Source organism: Notolepis coatsorum (genome assembly GCF_963971535.1).
Source record: "Notolepis coatsorum genome assembly, chromosome: 2".
NCBI classification, from domain to species: Eukaryota; Metazoa; Chordata; class Actinopteri; order Aulopiformes; family Paralepididae; genus Notolepis; species Notolepis coatsorum.
Window position 1 is genome coordinate 173,849,833 of NC_140166.1, and position 21,622 is coordinate 173,871,454.

A 21,622-nucleotide genomic window follows, 5' to 3' on the forward strand; every position below is an offset into this window, starting at 1 on the left:
CCCTAATGGTGAACGGTTTGCATTTATGTTGAATGAAGTAAGAATCCACTGCAGTAAAAATATCCTCACCTCGAGTGGTGGTAGTAAGGTTGACTGACATGAGAATGTCCTGCTTCAGATCCTCATTTTCAATATATTGCACATAAACGATGAGCACAGCCTCGTCTGCGACAGTTGTAGTTTCATCAAGTTGTATGGCAAATGGACCCTTTCTAAGCTTTTCTGACAGCTGCTGCTCGCAATCACTTGACATCTTATCAATTCGGTCTTTCACTACATTGTTCGAGAGTGGTACTGATTTTAGTTTATCCGCCACCTGTGGGCCGCACAGTTTCTAAACCATTTTGATGCAGGCTGGTTTGATGAGCTGCTCGCCAATATTGTGCGGTTTCTTTGCTTTTGCAATTAAAAGCGAACACTCAAAGGAGGCTTCGGTAGCCTTCTGTAAATCACTGCCACCCCTGCTCCACGCTACTCTAACATCAACAGGCTTGTTCGCCTTGAGAGACTGTTCTTTCCTCCGAAAAAAGTCTGGATCCTTCCCAACGGTTTCTGGGTGCTTAGACGCCTGATGTCTCTTCAGCTTGCTGGGCTTCAGGCTTGAGTTTGCCAACTTTTCTCCACAAATCACACACTCAGGTCGTTTGTCTGGTCCCTCAGTGAAGCCCATGGTGATGTAATTTTCGCGATTGCTGTAGGTCCTAACTTTCTTTGCAGATGAGCTGCCGTCATCTCCTTTTCGTTTGTCACACATTTTCGCCTCTGGTGGCTGACTGCAGACGAGCCGAGAAAGTTAACTAGCGTGCTAGGCTAGCTACAGAAAGTGATACAGTCAACTGATTCGCGTTTTAGCGGCTACCCGGTAGCCTACTGTTAACGTTCAAAAATCATGTCTAGATGTTTATTTATTTATCTTTATTTTTTATTGTAGTGGAGAGACTATTCATGCTTCTGATGATAAAAAAGAAAAAAAAAAAAAAAAAAAAAAAAATACCTCAAATCATCTGTGGTCTGGCGGACCCCCTGCGCCCCCTGGCGGACCCCCAGGGGGTCCGCGGACCCCAGGTTGGGAATCACTGCTTTAGACCATATTTTAGTATGAATATGTGAATGAAAAAGTTTAACGTTGCTACACCCTGAACAATACATATAGGACATTGAATGGGCCATAATAATGGCAATTTAGCAATAGAATTTAAAAAGTTATAGCCCTGCAAAGAAGGGGAACTTCTCCATAGACAAATAGAGCTGGCGAGGGATGGTAAATTATGAATTTAACCCATGGCGATTAAAGTGTTAAGAACGAAAATAGAACACTTTCTAAGCATTGTTGATAAATGAGGGCCCAGGGCTCTAGACTAAGGCTTTGTTCAGACTGCATGCAAATCTGATTTGTCTCGACACTTGGACTTAGCAAAACACTGTTGTTCAAGCCCCCTACAATGTATTAGTTTAGCTAATTAGCAGCTAAGATTAGCCACTCTGATGCACTTCTGTCAACAAGTGTCTGAACTGAGAAGCATCTGTAGAAATCTGATTGAAGTCACATTTCAAACCACATCAAAATGTAGTTTGGATCAGATTAGCAAAACATTTATTTCATGTTTTAGTTTTTTTTTGCTGCCCAGACTATTTAATTTTTTTTAATCAATCTGGATACAATCTGTATATACTGTATACCAAAATACTGACGTGGGCAGGTAGTCTACTCTGAACCTAGCCCAACTTTAACACTGGCGCAACCAACATGCTCAGTAGGTGACTGAGACACCATTACAGTAGTCTATTCAGGAAGTTAATCACCTCGCTATTTCTTTCTTTTACGTTCTTTATTTCCTGCAACAAACTCATTTAGAACAATACACATACTGATAGATAGATAAAACAGGGGAGTTCCTCTTTCCATGTTGAACTGGATGACCATTTCATTCTCCGCCATCGAGCGATTATCTTCATCTACTGAAAAGCAGTCGGAGGGGCTCAATACATGTTTTGTATTTGTTACACTTTTATACCTACCACTGTAATCATAATAATCACAACTACCTACCTCATACTATAGTCTACCTATATAACTGTATGATAGCATGTACAATAGTGCTGTATATACTGTATATATATATATTTATATATTATATTCTACCATATATATATCCATATCTGTCTGAATATACCTGCATATAATTATTCTGTATACCTACTTATACACCTGCATATAACTCTGTATGATAGCATGTACAATAATTCTGTATATACCGTATATATATATATATATATATATATATATATATTCTTACTGTATATATATTTATCCACATCTGTCTGTACATATCTGCATATAGTCCTTTTTACATACCTGTAGATACTATAGTATCTATATCTGTACATATCCCTTGCCTACTCTTACTAGTTACGCTGCTGGCCAGCATGACTACTACCATAGTGTCTTTATACCTGTATCACTGTACATAGTACATATTAATACTACAACTCTGTAGTATACTCCGTAGTACTAATGTATATATTTTATACCCAGTGTAATCTCCTGTACATTGTGTACATTATTACTGCACTTCTTTTCATTGTACTGTACGACAATGACAATTTTAATCGAATTGAATGGATGGTCGTTATCCATATAAGTTACAATAACATTTTGTTAGCCTCATACGATAATTGCCTACGTAATTTTCCAAGTTTTTTGGAAAAGAAGAAAAAACACATTTTCCAGCAAATGTGTAAGAGTTTTTAATTTATATTTAGAAAATAAGTTTCACAAGGTGCATCAACAAGTTTGCAAAAATACAAAAATACAAAAACACAACAACCATTGCGTAACAAAATAAGGTGACTTTTAAACTAAATATGTCGTGACTTAGGCAGTTTTTCCTCATACATACATGTCATACACTAGGCAGTTTTACTTGCCTAAGTCATGCGATCGCAATCTGTGTATGTAACGTTAAAATGCACACGTCACACGAGTGAGTTAGGCAGATGGGGATTTTTTTTAGTAACAAGCGTCCTGATTGGCTGAGGACATAGGCACTAAGCCAGGACGATGCAGCAGTGTGAGGAGAGCACAGTTAGGCAGAAATCGCAATTTGTCAAAAAAAATTACTTAGGCAATTATCGTATGAGGCTAACGATTTATTACATTTCCAAAGTAAAACAATAAATAAAAAGGTTGCATATGGGACCATAATGTTTTTACCTGGGAAGCAGGGCGGCTACTGGGGTGACGAGGCAGAGCAGGTAGAAGAGGGGGTCCTGCAGCAGCCTCTGCAGGGTCCAGTAGGGGTTAGAGGGGGAGTAGCAGGTGGGACAGGAGGAGTTGTAGCACAGAACCACTGTGAAGAACAAGGCTACGCTGAAGCTGATGGACGCCCAGTTCATCCAGGTCTGGGAGGGAGAGAAGGGACACAGACGGGACAGAGTGAGTCACAGATACGACTCAGTGAGTCACAGATACAGATACGACTCACTGAATAGCACACCATAATTCACCACACACACTGTTAAGCCTTCACCAAACACATATACACAGATGTCCACACATATATATGTGCACATGTAACTATGGGCAGGCACGCGCACACACACACACACACACACACACACACACACACACACACACACACACACACACACACACACACACACACACACACACACACACACACACACACACACACACACACACACACACACACACACACACACACACACACACACACACACACACACACACACACACACACACACACACACACACACACACACACACACACACACACACACACACACACACACACACACAGGGCGATTAATAGTTTCAATTACTATTTTGGCTTCCCACGATCATGAACGCAAGATAAGAGTTAAAATTATTATTGTGCCGCATGTCGCATTGCTCTCATTTTGTCTTATGTTGTAAATGCAGCGCACCCTTCCTTCACAGTGCTGCACTCTTTCCTCCTCCCAAACAGTCGTTTCAGCTCTTGTTGAGAGGGAGGAGGGAGTCATGGCACGTTTCTCCAGTTATTTTCTATTATTATTATTTTATTTTTTTGGCATTTTACTGCTTTATTTTGGACAGGCCCGACAGTCTGAGGAAGGTTGAGAGAAGACATGGGGGGAAGACATGCGGCAAAGGTCTCCGGGTCCGGGAGTCGAACCCGGGACGTCCACGTTGCACTGCAGCGCAGCTACGTGGTGCGCCACCCTGGCGCCCCTCTCCAGTTATTTTTAAACATATTTGGTAACTTGTAGAAGATGACAGAAAGGCAGCCTTTGGCCGAGAAGAAAGGTCAAACAAATTCAGTTGTCGTCGTATGATCAAATCAATGAGTAATCGTGTTTAATAATTATAATTTTTGCCATAATCGAGCAGCTCTCTAACACACACACACACACACACGTAGCACCATTAATTATAGTCTCCCAGCGCAGGGATGAGAGAGAGAGTATCGTTACTGTCTGGCGTCACCTCGGACACCCTTATCGGACCTTTACGGCCATGTACCGTCCTATGCCTTATTCTCACCAGAGTCTCCGGGAAGGAAGTACCACCGGAAAACGTTTAGAAATTATTCCTCCCTCGCCGTCTACGGTGAACACTGGGCCTCCCTGCACAAGAGCCCATCGAGCTCTGGTGGTGTCAGCCGGTGAAAAGGACATTTTTCATGCGCAAAACTTGTCGGCGCTAAAATTTACAGCCGTAATGGAAAGGACTCTAATCCAATCTAGGGTCATAAATACAGAGTGGCTGGCGGCCAACACAGTCTCGGCAGGTAGGAGGAGACCTCACAGGGATACCTGAGCATAACGCATATGTGGTGATGATGCAAATCAATAAGCAGGTACTGTTCCTCCCAGTGGCCGTTATCAAACGGCTGTGTACAGTATTACAGTATAGACTGTGTCAAACTATCCGTCAAGCTGATATAGTTTCTGATGCAGCAGTAACCTCACCTTCATGAGGAATGTTAATGTACTAGTGCAGTGCCCATTTGCCTAGGTAGCAGAGATGTTTGACAGTCTTCAACTTTCTGTGTAGGAGGTGACATACAGACAGACACACTGACAGATATACATACAGACAGACACACTGACAGATATACATAGACAGATATACATAGAGAGACACACTGACAGATAAATACAGACAGACACACTGACAGATATACATAGAGACAGATATACATAGAGACAGACACACTGACAGATATACATAGAGACAGACACACTGACAGATATACATACAGACAGACACACCGACAGATATACATACAGACGGCATTTTGGGGGGGGGGGTGATTCCAAGATATTCAGTATAATTAACTTGTCTTCTACCAGAGTGGCTTCATCCAGCCTGTACCCTTTCATTGAATTTGTGATTAATCAATTCTAAAATAATAATAATAATCTATATATTTGTATCTATCTCAATATATACACATATAGATTATTATTATTATTATTAATTATTATTATTATTATTATTATTATTATTATTATTATTATTATTATTATTATTATTATTATTATTATTATTATTATTATTATTATTATTATTATTATTATTATTATTATTATCATTTGGTTTAACTAATTCTCTTACCCAAGTTTTGGTCTCGATGCCTAAGTGCAGTAGGATGGTGAATAATGCCAGGCTGGTGATGGGAGTTCCCCATGTAAACAGATCCACATCAGAGTCAGCATACGCCTGGGGAGGACAGAGACAGAGAGACACATAATGCAGAAATATCACACTCAAGTTCAGAGCAACAAGGCACTCTTTCTTTCTATGTTTCGACAGTATAGCAATATGACGGTATAGTTTTCCAGTACAAATTACAATGCGATATATTACAAACCAATGTTTTATGTCTTTATCTTGTAATACAATTCTCATGGTTCTATTTCATTCAAAATAGTCAGTTTTATTTAACTTTTTAATAATGCCGCAACAAGGAATCTTTGTTTGATTAACTTAAAAAAAACATACAGTATGTATATATTTTTTGTATACATCATGGACGACGGTATGGCAAAATAACAGTATACCTTCCTATTCGGTAGACCCTACAAACAGGGTTTAAACTTTTTTTCCCCACAGTAATAGAGTATAGAGTAAAAATGGAAATTCACAAACTCACAAAGTATGGAATGAAGAAGCAGACCAGGCTTTGGTAGAAGGCATCGATCATGTTCATCCAGAACATATATGGCTTGTATTCCTGCAGAGACAAGAGCCCACGTGAGCCGGTGTGCAACTCTCACTGCATTTAAACAGGAGATGACCCTCTAATAAACCTGTATAGAGTGATCATGATCGATAATAATCACACAGATGTCTTCCTCCGGTGCACACCGACATTCAAAGGAATCATTCCAATCTAATAGTCCCTTTTCCGACAATTCAGTTTCCAAGAATGTGATAATTGGATTTTGTGAGCACAGATCATGTCCTCAACCGACTCGCTTCCCACGCCGCCTGATTAGCCCCGTTCCTTGAGCTACGACAGGGTGCGAGGACGTGGCTGTCCTCCTTGTGCCTGTGTAGAATATGATTTTTCTAATTCTCATTCTGTACCGGACTTCAGAATTATATATATATATATATTTAAAAAAAAAAGCTTACACTTTGACTCTGACACTACAGTCAGTATTATTTAAAAATTACATTAGATTAAAGGCCCAGTCCTGGGCGGCTAGGTGGCGCAATGGGCAAGGCGCTCGCCACCAACGCAGGAGATGCTGGGTTCGAGCCCAGCTCTCGGCGTTGCTACCAGCTTGGCTGGTCGTTCATACTAATACAATTGGCAGTATTAGGGGGTGGGAAGCTGGTGGGTGGGGATCGGACGTTGTGGACGGACGTTGTGGACAGCGACTCCTACAGGTCGGTTTGTGCGCCTGCGCAGTAGAATCAGGAAGCGACGAGGGCGGCGTGTCCCTCCCACGCAGACCCTCGCCGCTGAGAGATCACGCTGTGCAGGTGAAAAGATGCGATGGCTGCCTCCTCGAGCACCGGAGGAGACACATGATGCAAGGCTTCGTCCACATTGCAGTCGGCTTGTGGGAGGCATGGCCTAACAACGTTCGAGACAGGGGAGGGTAGAATTGGACAATGCGAAATTGGGGACGGGAGAAAAATAGAAAAATGGGGAGAAAAAGTAGATACAAAAAAAATGTATATTAAAGGCCCAGTCCTCAATGAAAACAAAGAGCCAGCCCCCACCACTGAGGTATTGATACATGGACTGGCAGCATGGATACATTCCAAAGATTAAAACAATTAAAAAAAAAAATCAAGGAAATCCTCCATTCCTCTGGGACCTGGAAAGTGAAACATTCCCGGCCATCTTCAAGGCCATTCCAAACGCAGAGGAAGCACATGGAGGAAGCCTGAGGTTTCGAAGGCAGACACAAATCTATCAAACCTTTGGAATGGACCTCAAATGACCGCTAAACCTGAAATTCTACACAATTCTATAGCTTTAAAAAGGAAACAAAAGTTCCCAGAAAGAAGGTCAGTTAATTTTTCGCCAGTGGATCAAACTCAAAATTGACACATCTCAAATGCCGCCCTCTTTTCCCCAATCCTCCCATTGCAACTGCTGCTTCTTTGTTCTCCCAAGGAAACCAACAGTTGTGAGTGGAGGATCAAGGAGAGTGGACAGGGTTTGAGATCCACTACACAGTCAGGGAGCCTGGTCAGGAACAGAACACTGTGGCAAGGCGGAGGAAAGGTCACCGGAGCAGACGGACACAAGTTGTTCCTTTATTTCGGACACATAATTAACTTAACGTTTCAACGCGACCATGGAAACATTTCTGCACAACCAAAATAGGCCAGGCAAGCATTTTTACAGCTTCCATTCTATGGCCATACAAGACCGACAGAGGAGAGGGAGAACGGCAGAGGATGTGGGGAGGACATGCGACAAATCATCGCCGGGAGCGGGAGGCGAACCCGGGACGGCCGCGTAAGTGTGCAAGGCACTATGCGGTGCGCCACAAGGGCGCCCCGATGTGATCCTCTCTACATCGCCCCCATACTTCAAATGGATCCGAACGGAATTCATACTCATGTGCAAACGGATATTTTGAGCTCCGGGCCTTGACATTTAGCCTTTATCCTATTTTCACACTAGCGCTCGTCTCCCTATGCTTTCTCTTTTGTTGTTGTTGTTCTCTATTCTATTTAAATCTTTCAAAAATGTTCTTATGTACCCGAGTCGCTATTGCATGTACATATGTGTTTTATTCCATGTATGTTCATGCATAGCAATTATTTCGCCTGTTTTATTCTCCACCCATCGATCATCTATAGCAAAACTACTATCACCGACATCCAAGAAGGGGGATCCCTGCTTGAATGTCCCTTCTAAGGTTTCTCTCGTCCACATTGCCTGTGGTGCTTTTTTCCTATCGCTAGGTTTTTTGTGAGTTTTTCCTTACCTTCGCTGGGGTATGTCTGGGAGGGTTGTTTTGGATTTCTTGATGGGTTTTTTGTTCTTGATTTATTATGTTTCTTCTTGACTTGTTTAACCTCTTAACACTTTCTCTGCCACGCTTATATCCATCAATGTTTGATCACTGCCACCACTCTAAGTCTATGGAGATGTTTACCTTCTTTGCAGGGCTATAACTTTTTAAATTGTATTGCTAAATTGACATTACTATGGCCCATTCAACATCGATTATCTATCGTTCAGGATGTAGGAACGTTTTACTTTTTCATTCACACATTCATACAAAAATACCGTCTAGAATATAAATATGTTTTTATCGTTTTCTGCAGTAATTCCTAGAACGTGAGATATAGGCATAAATGTATATATACATTATCAAATGCCATTTGTTGCCGATACACGTTATATTAAAAATTTCAACTGTACATGGTCCTAAACGTTATGACTGATCATGCACGGGTGAACGGAGGGGGGGGGGTCGTTTATAATTCCGTGATCGTCGTTAAATGATTTATGTAGTATGGGTGATATATAGATCAGAGCAGTTTGCATCGATAATAATAAACAAGAACGCTGAAACTCACGGCAGCCTCCTTTTACCGTTGGGCGATGATACTGGAGCAAACAGATCCCAGTTATGTGATGGGGATCGAGGCGATCCATTTCTGGTTTGTATAATACTAATACACGCCCAAATCATGTGGATTATTGAGTTATGGCAGCGATCCATATCCACGGTGTGTGGCTAGAGTCCTGGGATGATATGCGAGTGGTCGGACGGATTTAGGAGACGCACCGATATGCAACAGGCATATCCGGTTTGGCAACTCGCCGATCATCCACCAGGTGGCAGTGTTGAAGCGTTTCAGAGTTGTGCTGAGTCCCACAGCATCATACAAGGCTCTGTGAGTGAAATATACCATGGCAAAAATATGATCACAATAACGTCGTACGTCGTGATCTGGCAGAATTCGCATGAACTTGAAACCCGTTGTATGACGTTATTGGCGGAGAAAGTGTTAACTGGCACCCCCAAAAGTGGCAATTTTTTTTTACTTTAACTTGAGGACTGCATACTTTTGTTGCAAACCAAAATACTATACTTCACTTTTAGTGCTAATGAAATAGAGTAGCATAGGTCTGAACTTGACGTGTAGAAAAACTTGTTACTCACGTTTTTCTGTAGTAGTTGCAATATCCAAAAGCATATTTCCCAAACAATTTGTATGGCTGAAAAATGAGTGATATAGAGCGATCTGGGTCAAATGTGAGAAAAAAAAAAAAAAAGGTCTGCAGGTTTCTATTTTCTCATAGACTCCAATGCATTCTGCAAATGTTTTACTTCCTGTTTTCGCTCGTGACTTTTCACCTAGATCCCTGATTCGCTCATCCCCACGTGGGGTAGCATTGGAAAGCCACACTCATTGGTTACAACCCTGTCCAATAATTTTCGAGATCGCCAAATGATTGACGGAGGTAGAGCCTCGGGAGACAGGAGTGGTATTCGAAAAAATAAAAAGTCTGCTAAAGACTTTGGCACAAGCCTCACATATTGGCATGTAACTAGAGAACCGCTGAACGGATTTTGTCGCCTGAAACGGCAATCGACAGACAACAAATAGGGCTTTAATTCGATCTATATATTGTATTAAAATACAAATAGATTTGATTTGATTCAGTAGTAGTAGTAGTAGTAGTAGTAGTAGTAATAGTAATAGTAGTAGTAGCAGTAGTAGTGTGGACCTCGGAGTTCTGCCCGTTCATGTAGAGCTGAGGTAGATGCTGGAGAGTCTCCGCAGTCACATCTTTGTCCAGAGTCCCAGTGATGAGTTGTGGGAAGGCAGAGAACATCAGGTTAAAGAAGATGAGATACCACTGGTCAACCATGGCCGAACCCGAGAACCCACAGTAGAACTGATACCAGAAGATCAGGGCCACGAACATCTGGGGAGAGGAAAGAAGAATTACAAGAAAGCAGAGGATGCGAGTCTGAAGCCGTTCTATAAATTCACACAAAAGTTTAGTAATTATTTAAATAAGTAAAAAAATGAAAATAACTCATGGGCTGTCATGGTACCGGAGTTTCTAAAGGACATTGCATTTTATTTCAAAAATAATTCTGGTAACAGTGATGGTCCCATGTTTGCCTGTGTTGTTGTCGTCGTCAAGGAAAATGTATAATTTAGTTTGTTGTTGTCAAAGACTGATAATCTGTAGAGCTTGGATGTTATTACAATGTAAATCCTGGATAATTTCATGGCCACACAAGTCAAATATACTGTACATAACTTCACCACTTCAAGCTCATACAAAGGGCAGACGTCCAATGTGGGCTAGACTTGAGTTAAAATAACTCAACCAACCAAAATGTGGATTAGAGTATTTGGATGTACGTGAGATTATGTGCAAAATAAATCAGCTGTTTTTTTTTGGTGAAGTGCCCCTTTAACACTTTAACCGCCAATAACGAGAATACTCATTATTTGGTCCGTTTTTCTTTTTTCCGATCTTAATATTCTATACACTCTCACGGACCTCTGTGTTATCATTGGAACTCATTCTGAGACCCCGAGATTGCAATGCCGACCGAATCCTGCTAGGTGGCAGTATCACCTACCCTTTGAAACCTTATTTCCCACTGTTTGTTACATTTTATATGGTCCGGGACCCAATTTGGACCCAGGCAAGTGAAACGCTTCATCCGAGCACCTTGGAATGCGTCCAGCATACTTGATGCATATTTTGTGCCATTTCATGTCAGGGTCCCGATGGACATCAATACTGAAAATCGCGATCAGACAATTGGAATATTCTTTTTGCAATACCTCCTATCAAAGGTAAGGACTATATGACATCAACCCTACTTTGATCCTACAATGATTTCACATAGATCGTAACGATCAACGTATGTAGTATTCAAAACGTATGCCGTTGCTGACAATCAGAGCATCACAAAACGACCCCCCCCCTTTGATGCCTTCATGATGAAACATAATACCTATTATATACCTTTGATTTGGAAATAATATCGTGTCCAGGCGAGCAACGCAAACGACTTTCGCAAAATGCACATAGCGCTCCATAACTCAGCTTCCAGGAATTAGCCCGGATCACTTTGAAACTACCGTACTTTTCGGACTATAAGCCGCAGCTTTTTTCCCAATTTTTCGACCCTGCGGCTTATATGTGGCCCAAACCCGAAAATGTACAAATCGAAATATTGCTTTTTTTTACTGCATTGAAATGTTATTTATCTGTTCCCTTATTTGCTAAACTTAATACAATGAGATACGATGAGAATGGCGGTGCTCCGACCGGCCGCCTTTCTGTTAGCTCCGTCGAGACTGTGCTTACTTTTGTTAATTTTTATAGTTTTAAGAGTTTTATTTGCACCAACTGTTGGTGCATTATATGTGTATGACCGTCAGTCACTCATTGACATTGGATTAAGAAAAACTTACCGACTGGATTGCTCTCTGGATCGGATTGCTGAACAACAACAGTGGCCAGCGGAGATCCTTTGTTGCGGCCGAGGCAAGGAAAAGGCGCGACGGCGAGGAAGAAGAGCTGGGGTCCGAAACAGATTGAGATCCAAGCGACACAGAACCACATTGCCCAGCATATTGTTGGCCAATGTGCAATCGATGGGAAACAAACTGGACGACATCAGAGCACGGATCCAATTCCAGAGGGACATGCAGGACTGCAACGTCCTCCGTTTCACCGAGACTTTGTTGTCCCCGGACGTCCCAAACCATGCAATAGAACCGGCAGATCACTTCTTCGTTCTCCGTAAGGACCGAACGGCAGAAGAATCACTAAAGACGAGAGGAGGCGGCATAGCTTTCATGGTAAACAAGGAGTGGTGCGATATAGGCAACGCAAAGGAATTGTCTAACCACTGCTCCCCAGACCTGGAGTTTATCACCATCAAATGCCGACCCTTCTTTCTCCCGAGGGAGTTAACGTCCATCATCATGATCGGAGTGTACATCCCACCACAAGCAAGCACTGGGGCCGCACTCTCGAAGCTACACGACGAGGTAAACAAACAACAGACAGCTAACGTAGACGCTGCTATTTTGGTTCTGGGCAATTTCAACAGCGCGCATCTTAAAAAGGTGTTGCTGAATTTCTATCAGCATGTGACCTGTCCCACCAGAGGCGAGAACATATTAGACCATGTATACTCGCAATTTAAGAATGGGTACAAGTCACAGGCTCTTAGTCCATTCGGTAAGTCCGATCACGCCGCCATCTTTCTTTTGCCAAAGTATAAACAGAGTATCAAGCGCACGCCGGTAGTATCGCGAGAGGTTAAGCGTTGGACTGTGACGTCAGAGGAGACACTGCAGGCTGCGCTGGAATGCACAGACTGGAATGTGTTTCGTGATAACACAGACAACCTCAACGAATACACTGAAACGGTGCACCTCAGCATACAACACCGGGCTTGTGACAGGCAACATGGATGAACACAAGACGGCAAGATACAACGTCAGTAATAGAGGCAAAACGGCGTTACAGGGACAAAGTTGAACTTCAGTTTGAACAGGCTGACTCTAGAGGCATGTGGCAGGGCCTCAGAACGATGACAGATTACAAAGGCACCTCCCTCAAGCTGAACAGTGACATCTCCTTAGCAAATGAACTCAATACCTTCTATGCGAGGTTTGAGGCGGTGAATAACAACACCAGCCTACAAACCACTGCAATGGAGGGGGGGGGGGCGCTGCTGATGGAGATTCAGTGTTCAGAATAACAGAACATGAGGTGAGGAGGACCTTTAAGAAAGTGAATATCAGGAAGGCAGCAGGACCGGACGGTATCCCCGGCCGCGTCCTAAAAGTCTGTGCCGACCAACTGGCCCCGGTATTCACTGACATATTTAACCTGTCCTTAGAACAGGCTGTCATCCCCACCTGTTTGAAGAAGTCCACCATCATCCCTGTACCCAAAAAATCTACGCCCACTTGCCTCAACGACTACCGCCCTGTAGCTCTCACCTCCATAGCCATGAAGTGCTTTGAGAAGCTAGTGAAGGGCTACATCTGTTCCTCCCTCCCCATCAACCTGGACCCCCTGCAATTTGCATACCGCCCCAACAGGTCCACGGAGGACGCCATAGCCCATGTGCTGCACACAGCAGCATCACACCTGGACAAGAGGCAGGGGAACTATGTGAGAATGCTATTCATCGACTACAGCTCAGCATTCAATACCATAGTCCCCTCCAAACTCATAGCCAAGCTCAGGGACCTGGGCTTGAACTATGACCTCTGCCAGTGGGTCTTGGACTTCCTGACGGGCAGACCCCAGGTGGCGGCGCAGCTAACAATATACTCGTTATTATCACCATACATAACGCTTGCTTATATTGAAACACGTTGAGATTAGGGCCGTTCTTTCAACCTGAAAGTGCACTTTCTTCAACCTCGAGGTAAACAAATCATAGAAGGTAGCCACTGCCGCCTGCCGGCACCATCCAGGTATCGACGTGAGCTAACGGTAGCTAGTTAGCCCGGCCGGCAGCCCGGCACCATCGTATCAACGTGAGCCAGTTGCATTAGGATTAAAAAATGTCAACACTCACTCACCCCGTTTTATATTACATTCCCAAAGAAGTGCCTCCGTCTCTCGTAGTCTCATTGTGCTGGATGAAGTCACTGGCGAGTCAACTCGTGGCGCAAGGGTTTTGCTTAAATCCGAACAGACTCCAGTCCTTTAATTGTCCAAATGCGACAGTGTGTGCAAGTTTAGCTCTTGTTTGACAAAACGTTAGCCATCTGTGGTCAGGGAGCTCATCGTGGGCTGGAGTGACGGTGGTTAACTTCGACGCTTCATCGTTCAATGGTAACATATTATTATTATTGCTTAAGCTTTAGCAACTGCTCAGAGATAGAGGAAATGCATACAGGTTAGTGTATGCTCAGCTCAGCTCTGTGCGGGGAAATACGGACCGCCTCCCCTGCCCTCTGCTGGCCGTGCTGTGTGTGTGTGTGCACGCACTTCAACCAACTCGAAAGTTAACTCCGTTTCACTAATGGAAACCGAAACCCAATGCCGTCCCTGTATAAACTCTGTTTCAGTGGAAATAGAAACTTAAAACCAACTGTGATTTCGTCGGCAATGTTCCCTCTAATCTTTTTTCGGTCTGAGCAAACACTCAAACCTCCTGAGCAGACATCAGCAACTACTGAGCAACATACATCACCTGCCGATTAACCGGTTAGTTGATAAGCAACGGTTTGTAAAAGATCTGAGAATCTTAATTTCCCTCAATGTCCAACATAAAAATATACAAATTTTGCTGATACACCGAGAAATAATACAAAAAGGCATATTATATTCCTTAATCAAATATTTATTTAACCATTGATTGACGATACAGAGCAAAGTCCTTACTTGCGGCGGTGTGAGTCGTGTCACTAACTTTTGTCTTTTTAGGAGGCTGACTCGTCATTATTTTATTAAGTGAATTATAATGCGACTTCAAAGGTGACCATATTGTGATTTCTTTTTAAAGAGGACACTGCCTTCAGCCTCAAGATACTTAATGATACTCAAAGTTTACTCAAAGATGCCTTATCATTATAATATATTTAAAGTATGCCTCCTCTGTATGGATATAAAATTGTTTATATTATTTTATATAACAAAATAATATCTCTCTATAACCAAAGTTACTCAACATGCTGTATTATGTAGGGCTGTCTTAAATACTTCGAAGCTTCGTTCGATGGCACAAGCTTCGAACATTAAAAAAAAATTGAAGTTAAAAAAAAAAAAAAAAAAAAAAATCTTCGATTTGTATGTGTGTGTGCGTGTGTGTGTGTGTGAGAACTACCCATCCCAGTTAGGACAGCCGAATCCCGTCCAATCTTTCGCCGTCGACTAAAGACTCACTTCTTCAACCATTATCTGAAATGATTAAAAAAAAAAATCTAACCGTGACTAACCTTAATGTCATGCACTTTTCCTAATAAACTAACTTACACTGTAACACGCAACACTTTGATAAACATTGTTACTCAGCTGATAGAGTTGTACCCTTCTTGCTGTCTTGTCGTACAGAACTTGTAAGTCGCTTTGGATAAAAGCGTCAGCTAAATGACTAAATGTAAATGTGTGTGTGTGTGTGTGTGTGTGTGTGTGCGCATGCGCGTGTGCGTGTGCGTGCACATGGGGCCATTGGGTGGGGCCGGGGGACAAATACACTGGAGGAAAGTAACCCAGCTCAGCACTGCCCAAATTATATCATCACTATTGCCTGTTTTAAGGATATCATCCTCAAATACATATACACCTACATGCCTTGTAGAATTCCACACATAAGAAAGAAAGATACTGGGATGAATAAACAAAATAGGAAATAAAATTTAGATAAGGTGCTACTGAGATGTTTTGGTGAGTTCTTTGTTTTTTTGTGGAAGTTGCCCTTCTTAAAAATGCATGAACATTCACTGATAATTGGTCTGTAGTGGAGTCTACAAGGTCTACATTGCCGGACCATGTAGAATCCGGACCTTGTAGACTGACATAATTCTGTGCATAGTTTAGTCTACACAGGCCATATTTCAAATAATCAAAATCTTACTTCATTCATCTTAAACATTCTTGATTTGGGGGATTGGTAGTTCCCATGAAATCTGAAGTTGTTCAAACGACAACAGCGATCCACCTTGAATTAAATCACACAGCCGAGTGAAACCTTGTTGGCTCAGTCACGAAAGGGGCTACTTAATTAATTAATCCAACCCACTTTATTTATAGAGCACATTTAAAAACAACAAAGTTTATGAAAGTGCTGTACAAGTCCCACAACATAAGATAAAAAAAAAAAAAAAAAAAAAGATTTCGAAGCTTCGAATTAAAATCGAAGCTCGGCCCCGAAGCTTCGATTGCCAAAAAAAGCTTCGAAGGTCAGCCCTAGTATTATGCCTAAAGTAATCTGACAAATCTCAAGAAAATAACAATCAACCTATGACAAAATAATATATATTTTCAAGTCTTACTGGACAAAATAAATAACAAGAAAAATATGAAGTAATGTTCTAAATAATACCTCTTCTGTATTAGAAAATCCAGCTTAAAAAATATATCTTTGTATCTTTTCAATGTAATGTAAATTATAAAACAGTAACCTCACAAAGATACTAATTTAAAAGTGCACTATGCAGTTTCAGATTTGTTGCAATTAGTGTACTAAACTAATTTATTACACACATAATCCTTAGAATGATTGTATCATAACAAGCATCTTATCAAACCAAAACATCACTTTGAGGCATCAAAATAGTTTTCAATTATTTTCTTTCTTTCTGTATAGCTGCATGCTTCAATCAATTCGGTCAACTTTGCCATCAAACTCTTGCCTCGCACTGCTTTGTTTGTAATGTGTCCATGTGAGCTTTGAGATCGCCACCACTTTTCTTAGACACAGAAACATATGGTCAAGCTTTGCATGCGTTGCACTCCGCTTCCAATTAGTCTCGACCGGGACGATAAATTGGGAATTTTCTCTGCAGTTAATCTGTAATGTACATTTTCGCATTTGCATTGTGAGGAGCCAGCGATGCTGGTCGGATCTGTCTGCTTCCTGCTCTGTTGTGTGTGTCTGTGTGAGTGCGCAGTAGCGCCGCCCACAAAGCACTGAAAGCGAGGCTTCTCTTGGTAACGTCACATGCAACAGGTTACCGTAGTATTCGGTGCAACGCACCAGTCAATTTAACTACATGCATATTTTACACAAACGTTTCTGTGCGCGACAGATTTCAGATGTGCGCGGGAGCGTTTTGCCATGTGCGCGCGCGCACCTTAGGGGGAACATTGACCGTCGGTATTTCTAAATACCCCGGTATACCGTAATACCGTCATACCGCCCAAGCCTAGACCACACACATTGACAGTGTTGTGAAGAAGGCACGACAATGCCTCTACTTCCTCAGGCGCCTAAGGAAGTTCCAAGTCAGTCAGAAGATCCTTAAGAACTTCTACTCATGTACAATAGAGAGCATCCTGACTGGCAACATCACCTCCTGGTTTGGGAATAGCACTGCACAAGACCGAAGCAGACTACAAAGAGTGACACGTTCAGCGGAACGCACAATTGGAGGGGGGCTTCCCACCCTCCAGAACATTTACAACAAGCGGTGCAGGGGTAAGGCTAAGAGAATCAATCAAGGACTCCAGCCACCCGAACAACTGCCTCTTTGAACTGCTGCGGTCAGGCAAGCGATACCGGAGTCTCAAGGCGAGCACAGAAAGACTCAGAAGAAGCTTCTATCCCCAGGCCATCAGGCTGCTCAACGAACAATAAACACTATGCAACAACCATCAAATGCACACAGCACACACATCCACACACTCACTTTAAACAAACAACACACTGCAGCACCCACTCTCCACACTTTAGATCACCTAAACACACTTTATATTTATTGATAAAGGATTTGCACTACAACTCGTACACCTTACTGTAAATTGTACCTCATCCCATTTCTGCTTTGCACTATATATATAGTATTGTATATTAGTATATTGCATAGTATATTGTATGGTAACTCAGTTACTTCTAGTCTGCATCGAACATTGTACATATGTCTATACTGAACACTGGGACCTCTAGTTTTACTTCTTTTTACATGCTACTTTATTTTATTTCATACTTATCTTGTCTAGCACAGTCTCTGGAGCGTAACAGTAAGAAGCATTTTGTATAAAAGTATTCTGTACTTCTGTATGACAACTATTAAAGAAACTTGAAACTTGAAACAACTTGTAAATGAGTTAATTCTTGTTATTTGTCCGACAGTATTGTGTCCCAATGCTGGTGGGAAGACTACAAACAGAAGCTGGGTGTGGTCTGTGCGCGTGCACTTAGCGAGGTGTTGAAACACACAACACAAGAATAGCAAAATGTTAATAATAATAATAATTCAATTAAATAATTCATGACCCGAAGTCGCTGAAAGGAAGAAAGGAAACGACATCACAGAAGAATAAAAAGGAAACAAGAAAAGAAATTGAAATGTAAATAAACAATGGATGAACCCATGTCACTCCCTTTTATTTAATTTTGTCCCCCTTTTATTTGTTTTTTGATTATTATGTCTTTACACTTATCATAACGTTATAAGTTATAGCAACTTAACTTGTGACAAATGCCAGTGTTATTACGCGTTGCATAAAACGCGAGTCGGGCGGTTTGTCATTAAACAATATTAAATCACATTTAGAATGTCACGAATTTCGTTCGAGTGTATTTATTGCAACCTAATGTCATCAGAAAGTAATTTAATCAACTACAGTTTAGTACTGTTTTCGCCTCGACAGTCACAACTATGCGCGCACCTCTGCATTGTCATCTCGTCCACGCTCTGCCGCTGCAGTCAAGGCACACGAAGGGTTAACAGGGAGACTGTTGTTTTTCATTGCTTCTCATTGTGCCTCGTTGGTGTACCGGCAGCGTGCAGCGCGACAATCAGAATAAGAAATAATCTGGCTAGATTGACCCACGTCATATGCAGTCAAGCCCAGGTTTTTTCGTTCGAATTTTTTTTGACGGTCTGAGTGGGACAAATGGGATCAATTCCGGTCAGAGTTTATTGAGCTTAAAAACAATTGATAGGCCTATATAAAGAATGACATCCTCAAGGCATTTATAATATTTTAACTTAAAACTAGGCTACTTTTGGTATATACAGTCATTAATATATTCCAAATAAAATAAGTCCCTCGTGACTTCGTGCTGCTGCCGACTTGAGGTGTCGGTGGGCAGTCTGCCCGACATTAATAAACAGCAGTCTGTTATAATCACATTTTTATGAGCTAACGAATTCCGTTATATTGGACATTTGTATTAATTATATCAAGCGAAGAACTGATAAATTTGGCAGAGAGAGACGGCAACATTATCATGGGTTTGCGTGATGTATATCTCCACCTCCCAACGACTTGGTGCTGCTGGATTTGCGAGAGCATGCAGCTGCAGAGCCGCAGAGAGCGGTGTTTTCAGGTCCGGTCTGGGGACCGCTCAGCAGCGTCCCCCACCCAACAGCTGAATTGCCAATGGCTGAATTGGAGTATTGCACTGTGCGGGCACAGCCCCGTGGCTTCTGTGGCTCTGCAGCTGCATGCACTCGCAAATCCAGCACTAAGCTTCCGCTGACAACATCGTTGTCATTATTAGACCTGCTTGGTGAAGCAACGATGAAACAAATGTAACTATTTAATATGCCAAACTTATTTTTCTATTTTTAAATTCAAATTTCTTTATTTCATTTGATTGTTCCCGACATAATGATATATGCCCCGACCAGATCCATGACTCCGTTGTGATACAGAATAATTAGAATAGTAAGTGGCTATCTTTTTTTTACCAGCTGTAGATCAATGCCGGTAGTGTGCTGGGAGCGCACCGTTTAGGTTAGAAAGTTTGTGTGTCTGAAACGCTATGTGATACTGTACAGTACAGTTTACACAGCACAGTACATGTTCTGTATACTATTGCACTAAATAGTAACACTTGTTATGCAAATATGCAACTTGTTTGTTGAAATGTTAATAAATGGGAGCTTCCTCAAATAGCCATCTCTTTCCCGACAATCCCCTCTGTGCACGAACCCTTACATATGGTAATTAAACATTAAAACACCTGCAGCTTATAGTCCAGTGCGGCTTATATGTGTACACATCATTAAATTTAGCTGCTGCGGCTTATAGTCAGGTGCGGCTTATAGTGCGAAAAGTACGGTATACAATATTCACCACAGGATAACACGTGAACGTATACATGAAAGAATTAACTCTTTTTTACATATTGGACTACAAATAGTGTGTCAAATGAGAAATGAGCCAGACAATTTTCTCCATAGCTAGAATATAGATATAGCTCTGCAAACATCGTGACGCATCGTGAAAATAGGCAATGGAAAGCTGGCACTAGAGAGCAGAGATGGGGTGTGGCTATGGCGTTGAATGAGTTAAGTAATGTGTGACCATTAGGAAACATTTCAAGTCTATTTAAGCCTGTGCGACTTGACGTCGAACCAGCCGAGTGTCGGGCCGCACACAAGGGTCTGTGTGGGTATCCATTGGTTACAGAGCCTCTCTGTCTTGGTTAAGCTGCGTGCCCCTCTTGAAAATCTCAACTGTTTAGTCAAGTCTTGCAGATAACGCACAGACATGAATGGTTGTCAGCCAGTCAATCAGAAGGAGGCAAACTGATTGGTCAGTTATATAGTCAGTCTCTTCACAATTGAACACATATTTTTCAGCGTGGGGACAGAGCTTTCTGGATGGCAGCTCCCACCCTCTGGAACTCCCTCCCTGCAGAAATCTGCAACGCCCCAACTCTGGACTAATTCAAAAAAAAAAAAAAAAAAAAAAAAAATCCTCAAAACCCACCTCTTCAACTTGGCCTTTAACCCCTAATTTCCCACTTTGAATGTTGTGTCTGTCCACCATGTTTGTTATTTTTGTTTGTTTTTTCCCCCCTATGTAAAGCGACCTTGGGTCTTATGAAAGGCGCTATATAAAACAAAGTTATTATTATTATTATTAGATTTGAGAACTGCATGTTCTGATCTGGTGTCAACAATGCTTAAAGGACCCTAGCTGTTGGCCAAGAACACCTCTCCCAGAGTTTTAAGCTAGTGGTCTGTATCCGTTTCTATTCATTTGTGCTAAGCTAGGCTAGCTTGCAGCCGGATAGCTTTCTACTGAACGCAGAGGGGATATCCATCTTGTCCGGCATAAATAACACCTAACTGTTAATTAATTGACATTGTCATTCAGTTTACAAGAGTCCAAACAGATAGTGAAAACTATCCGTTTATAAGAGCCCAAACAGATAGTGAAAACTATCCATTTATAAGAGCCCAAACAGATAGTGAAAACGATGCGTTTATAAGAGCCCAAACAGATAGTGAAAACTATCCGTTTATAAGAGCCCAAACAGACAGGATCATCAACAAGATGAGACGTGACGAGAGCAGTATATTTGGTGAAAGCAGCTCACAGCGTTCTTGTAGAAGAAGTACAGAATCATGTTGGCCAGTCTGGAGTAGCACCAGTGGCCATGGACGAGCAGCAGCTTCTGGAGGAACTGGAAGCGCGGGAGGGCGAAGTCACTGGCCATC

At 41.9% G+C, this 21,622-nt stretch overlaps 1 protein-coding gene across 1 annotated transcript in view; it reads right to left on the reverse strand.

Moving 5' to 3' along the window:
* The window catches only part of atp10a (ATPase phospholipid transporting 10A), a 139,167-nt gene that overhangs the window by 16,323 nt on the left and 101,222 nt on the right, over positions 1-21,622 (reverse strand). Inside the window, exons 16-20 of the mRNA XM_084307816.1 lie at positions 21,502-21,622; positions 10,224-10,424; positions 6,162-6,242; positions 5,624-5,728; positions 3,215-3,402 (exon numbers count right to left, since the gene is read on the reverse strand). The exon at positions 21,502-21,622 is cut by the window's right edge and continues 5 nt beyond it. Of these exons, the coding sequence (XP_084163942.1) occupies positions 3,215-3,402; positions 5,624-5,728; positions 6,162-6,242; positions 10,224-10,424; positions 21,502-21,622 (696 nt within the window). The remainder of the gene's footprint in view (positions 1-3,214; positions 3,403-5,623; positions 5,729-6,161; positions 6,243-10,223; positions 10,425-21,501) is intronic.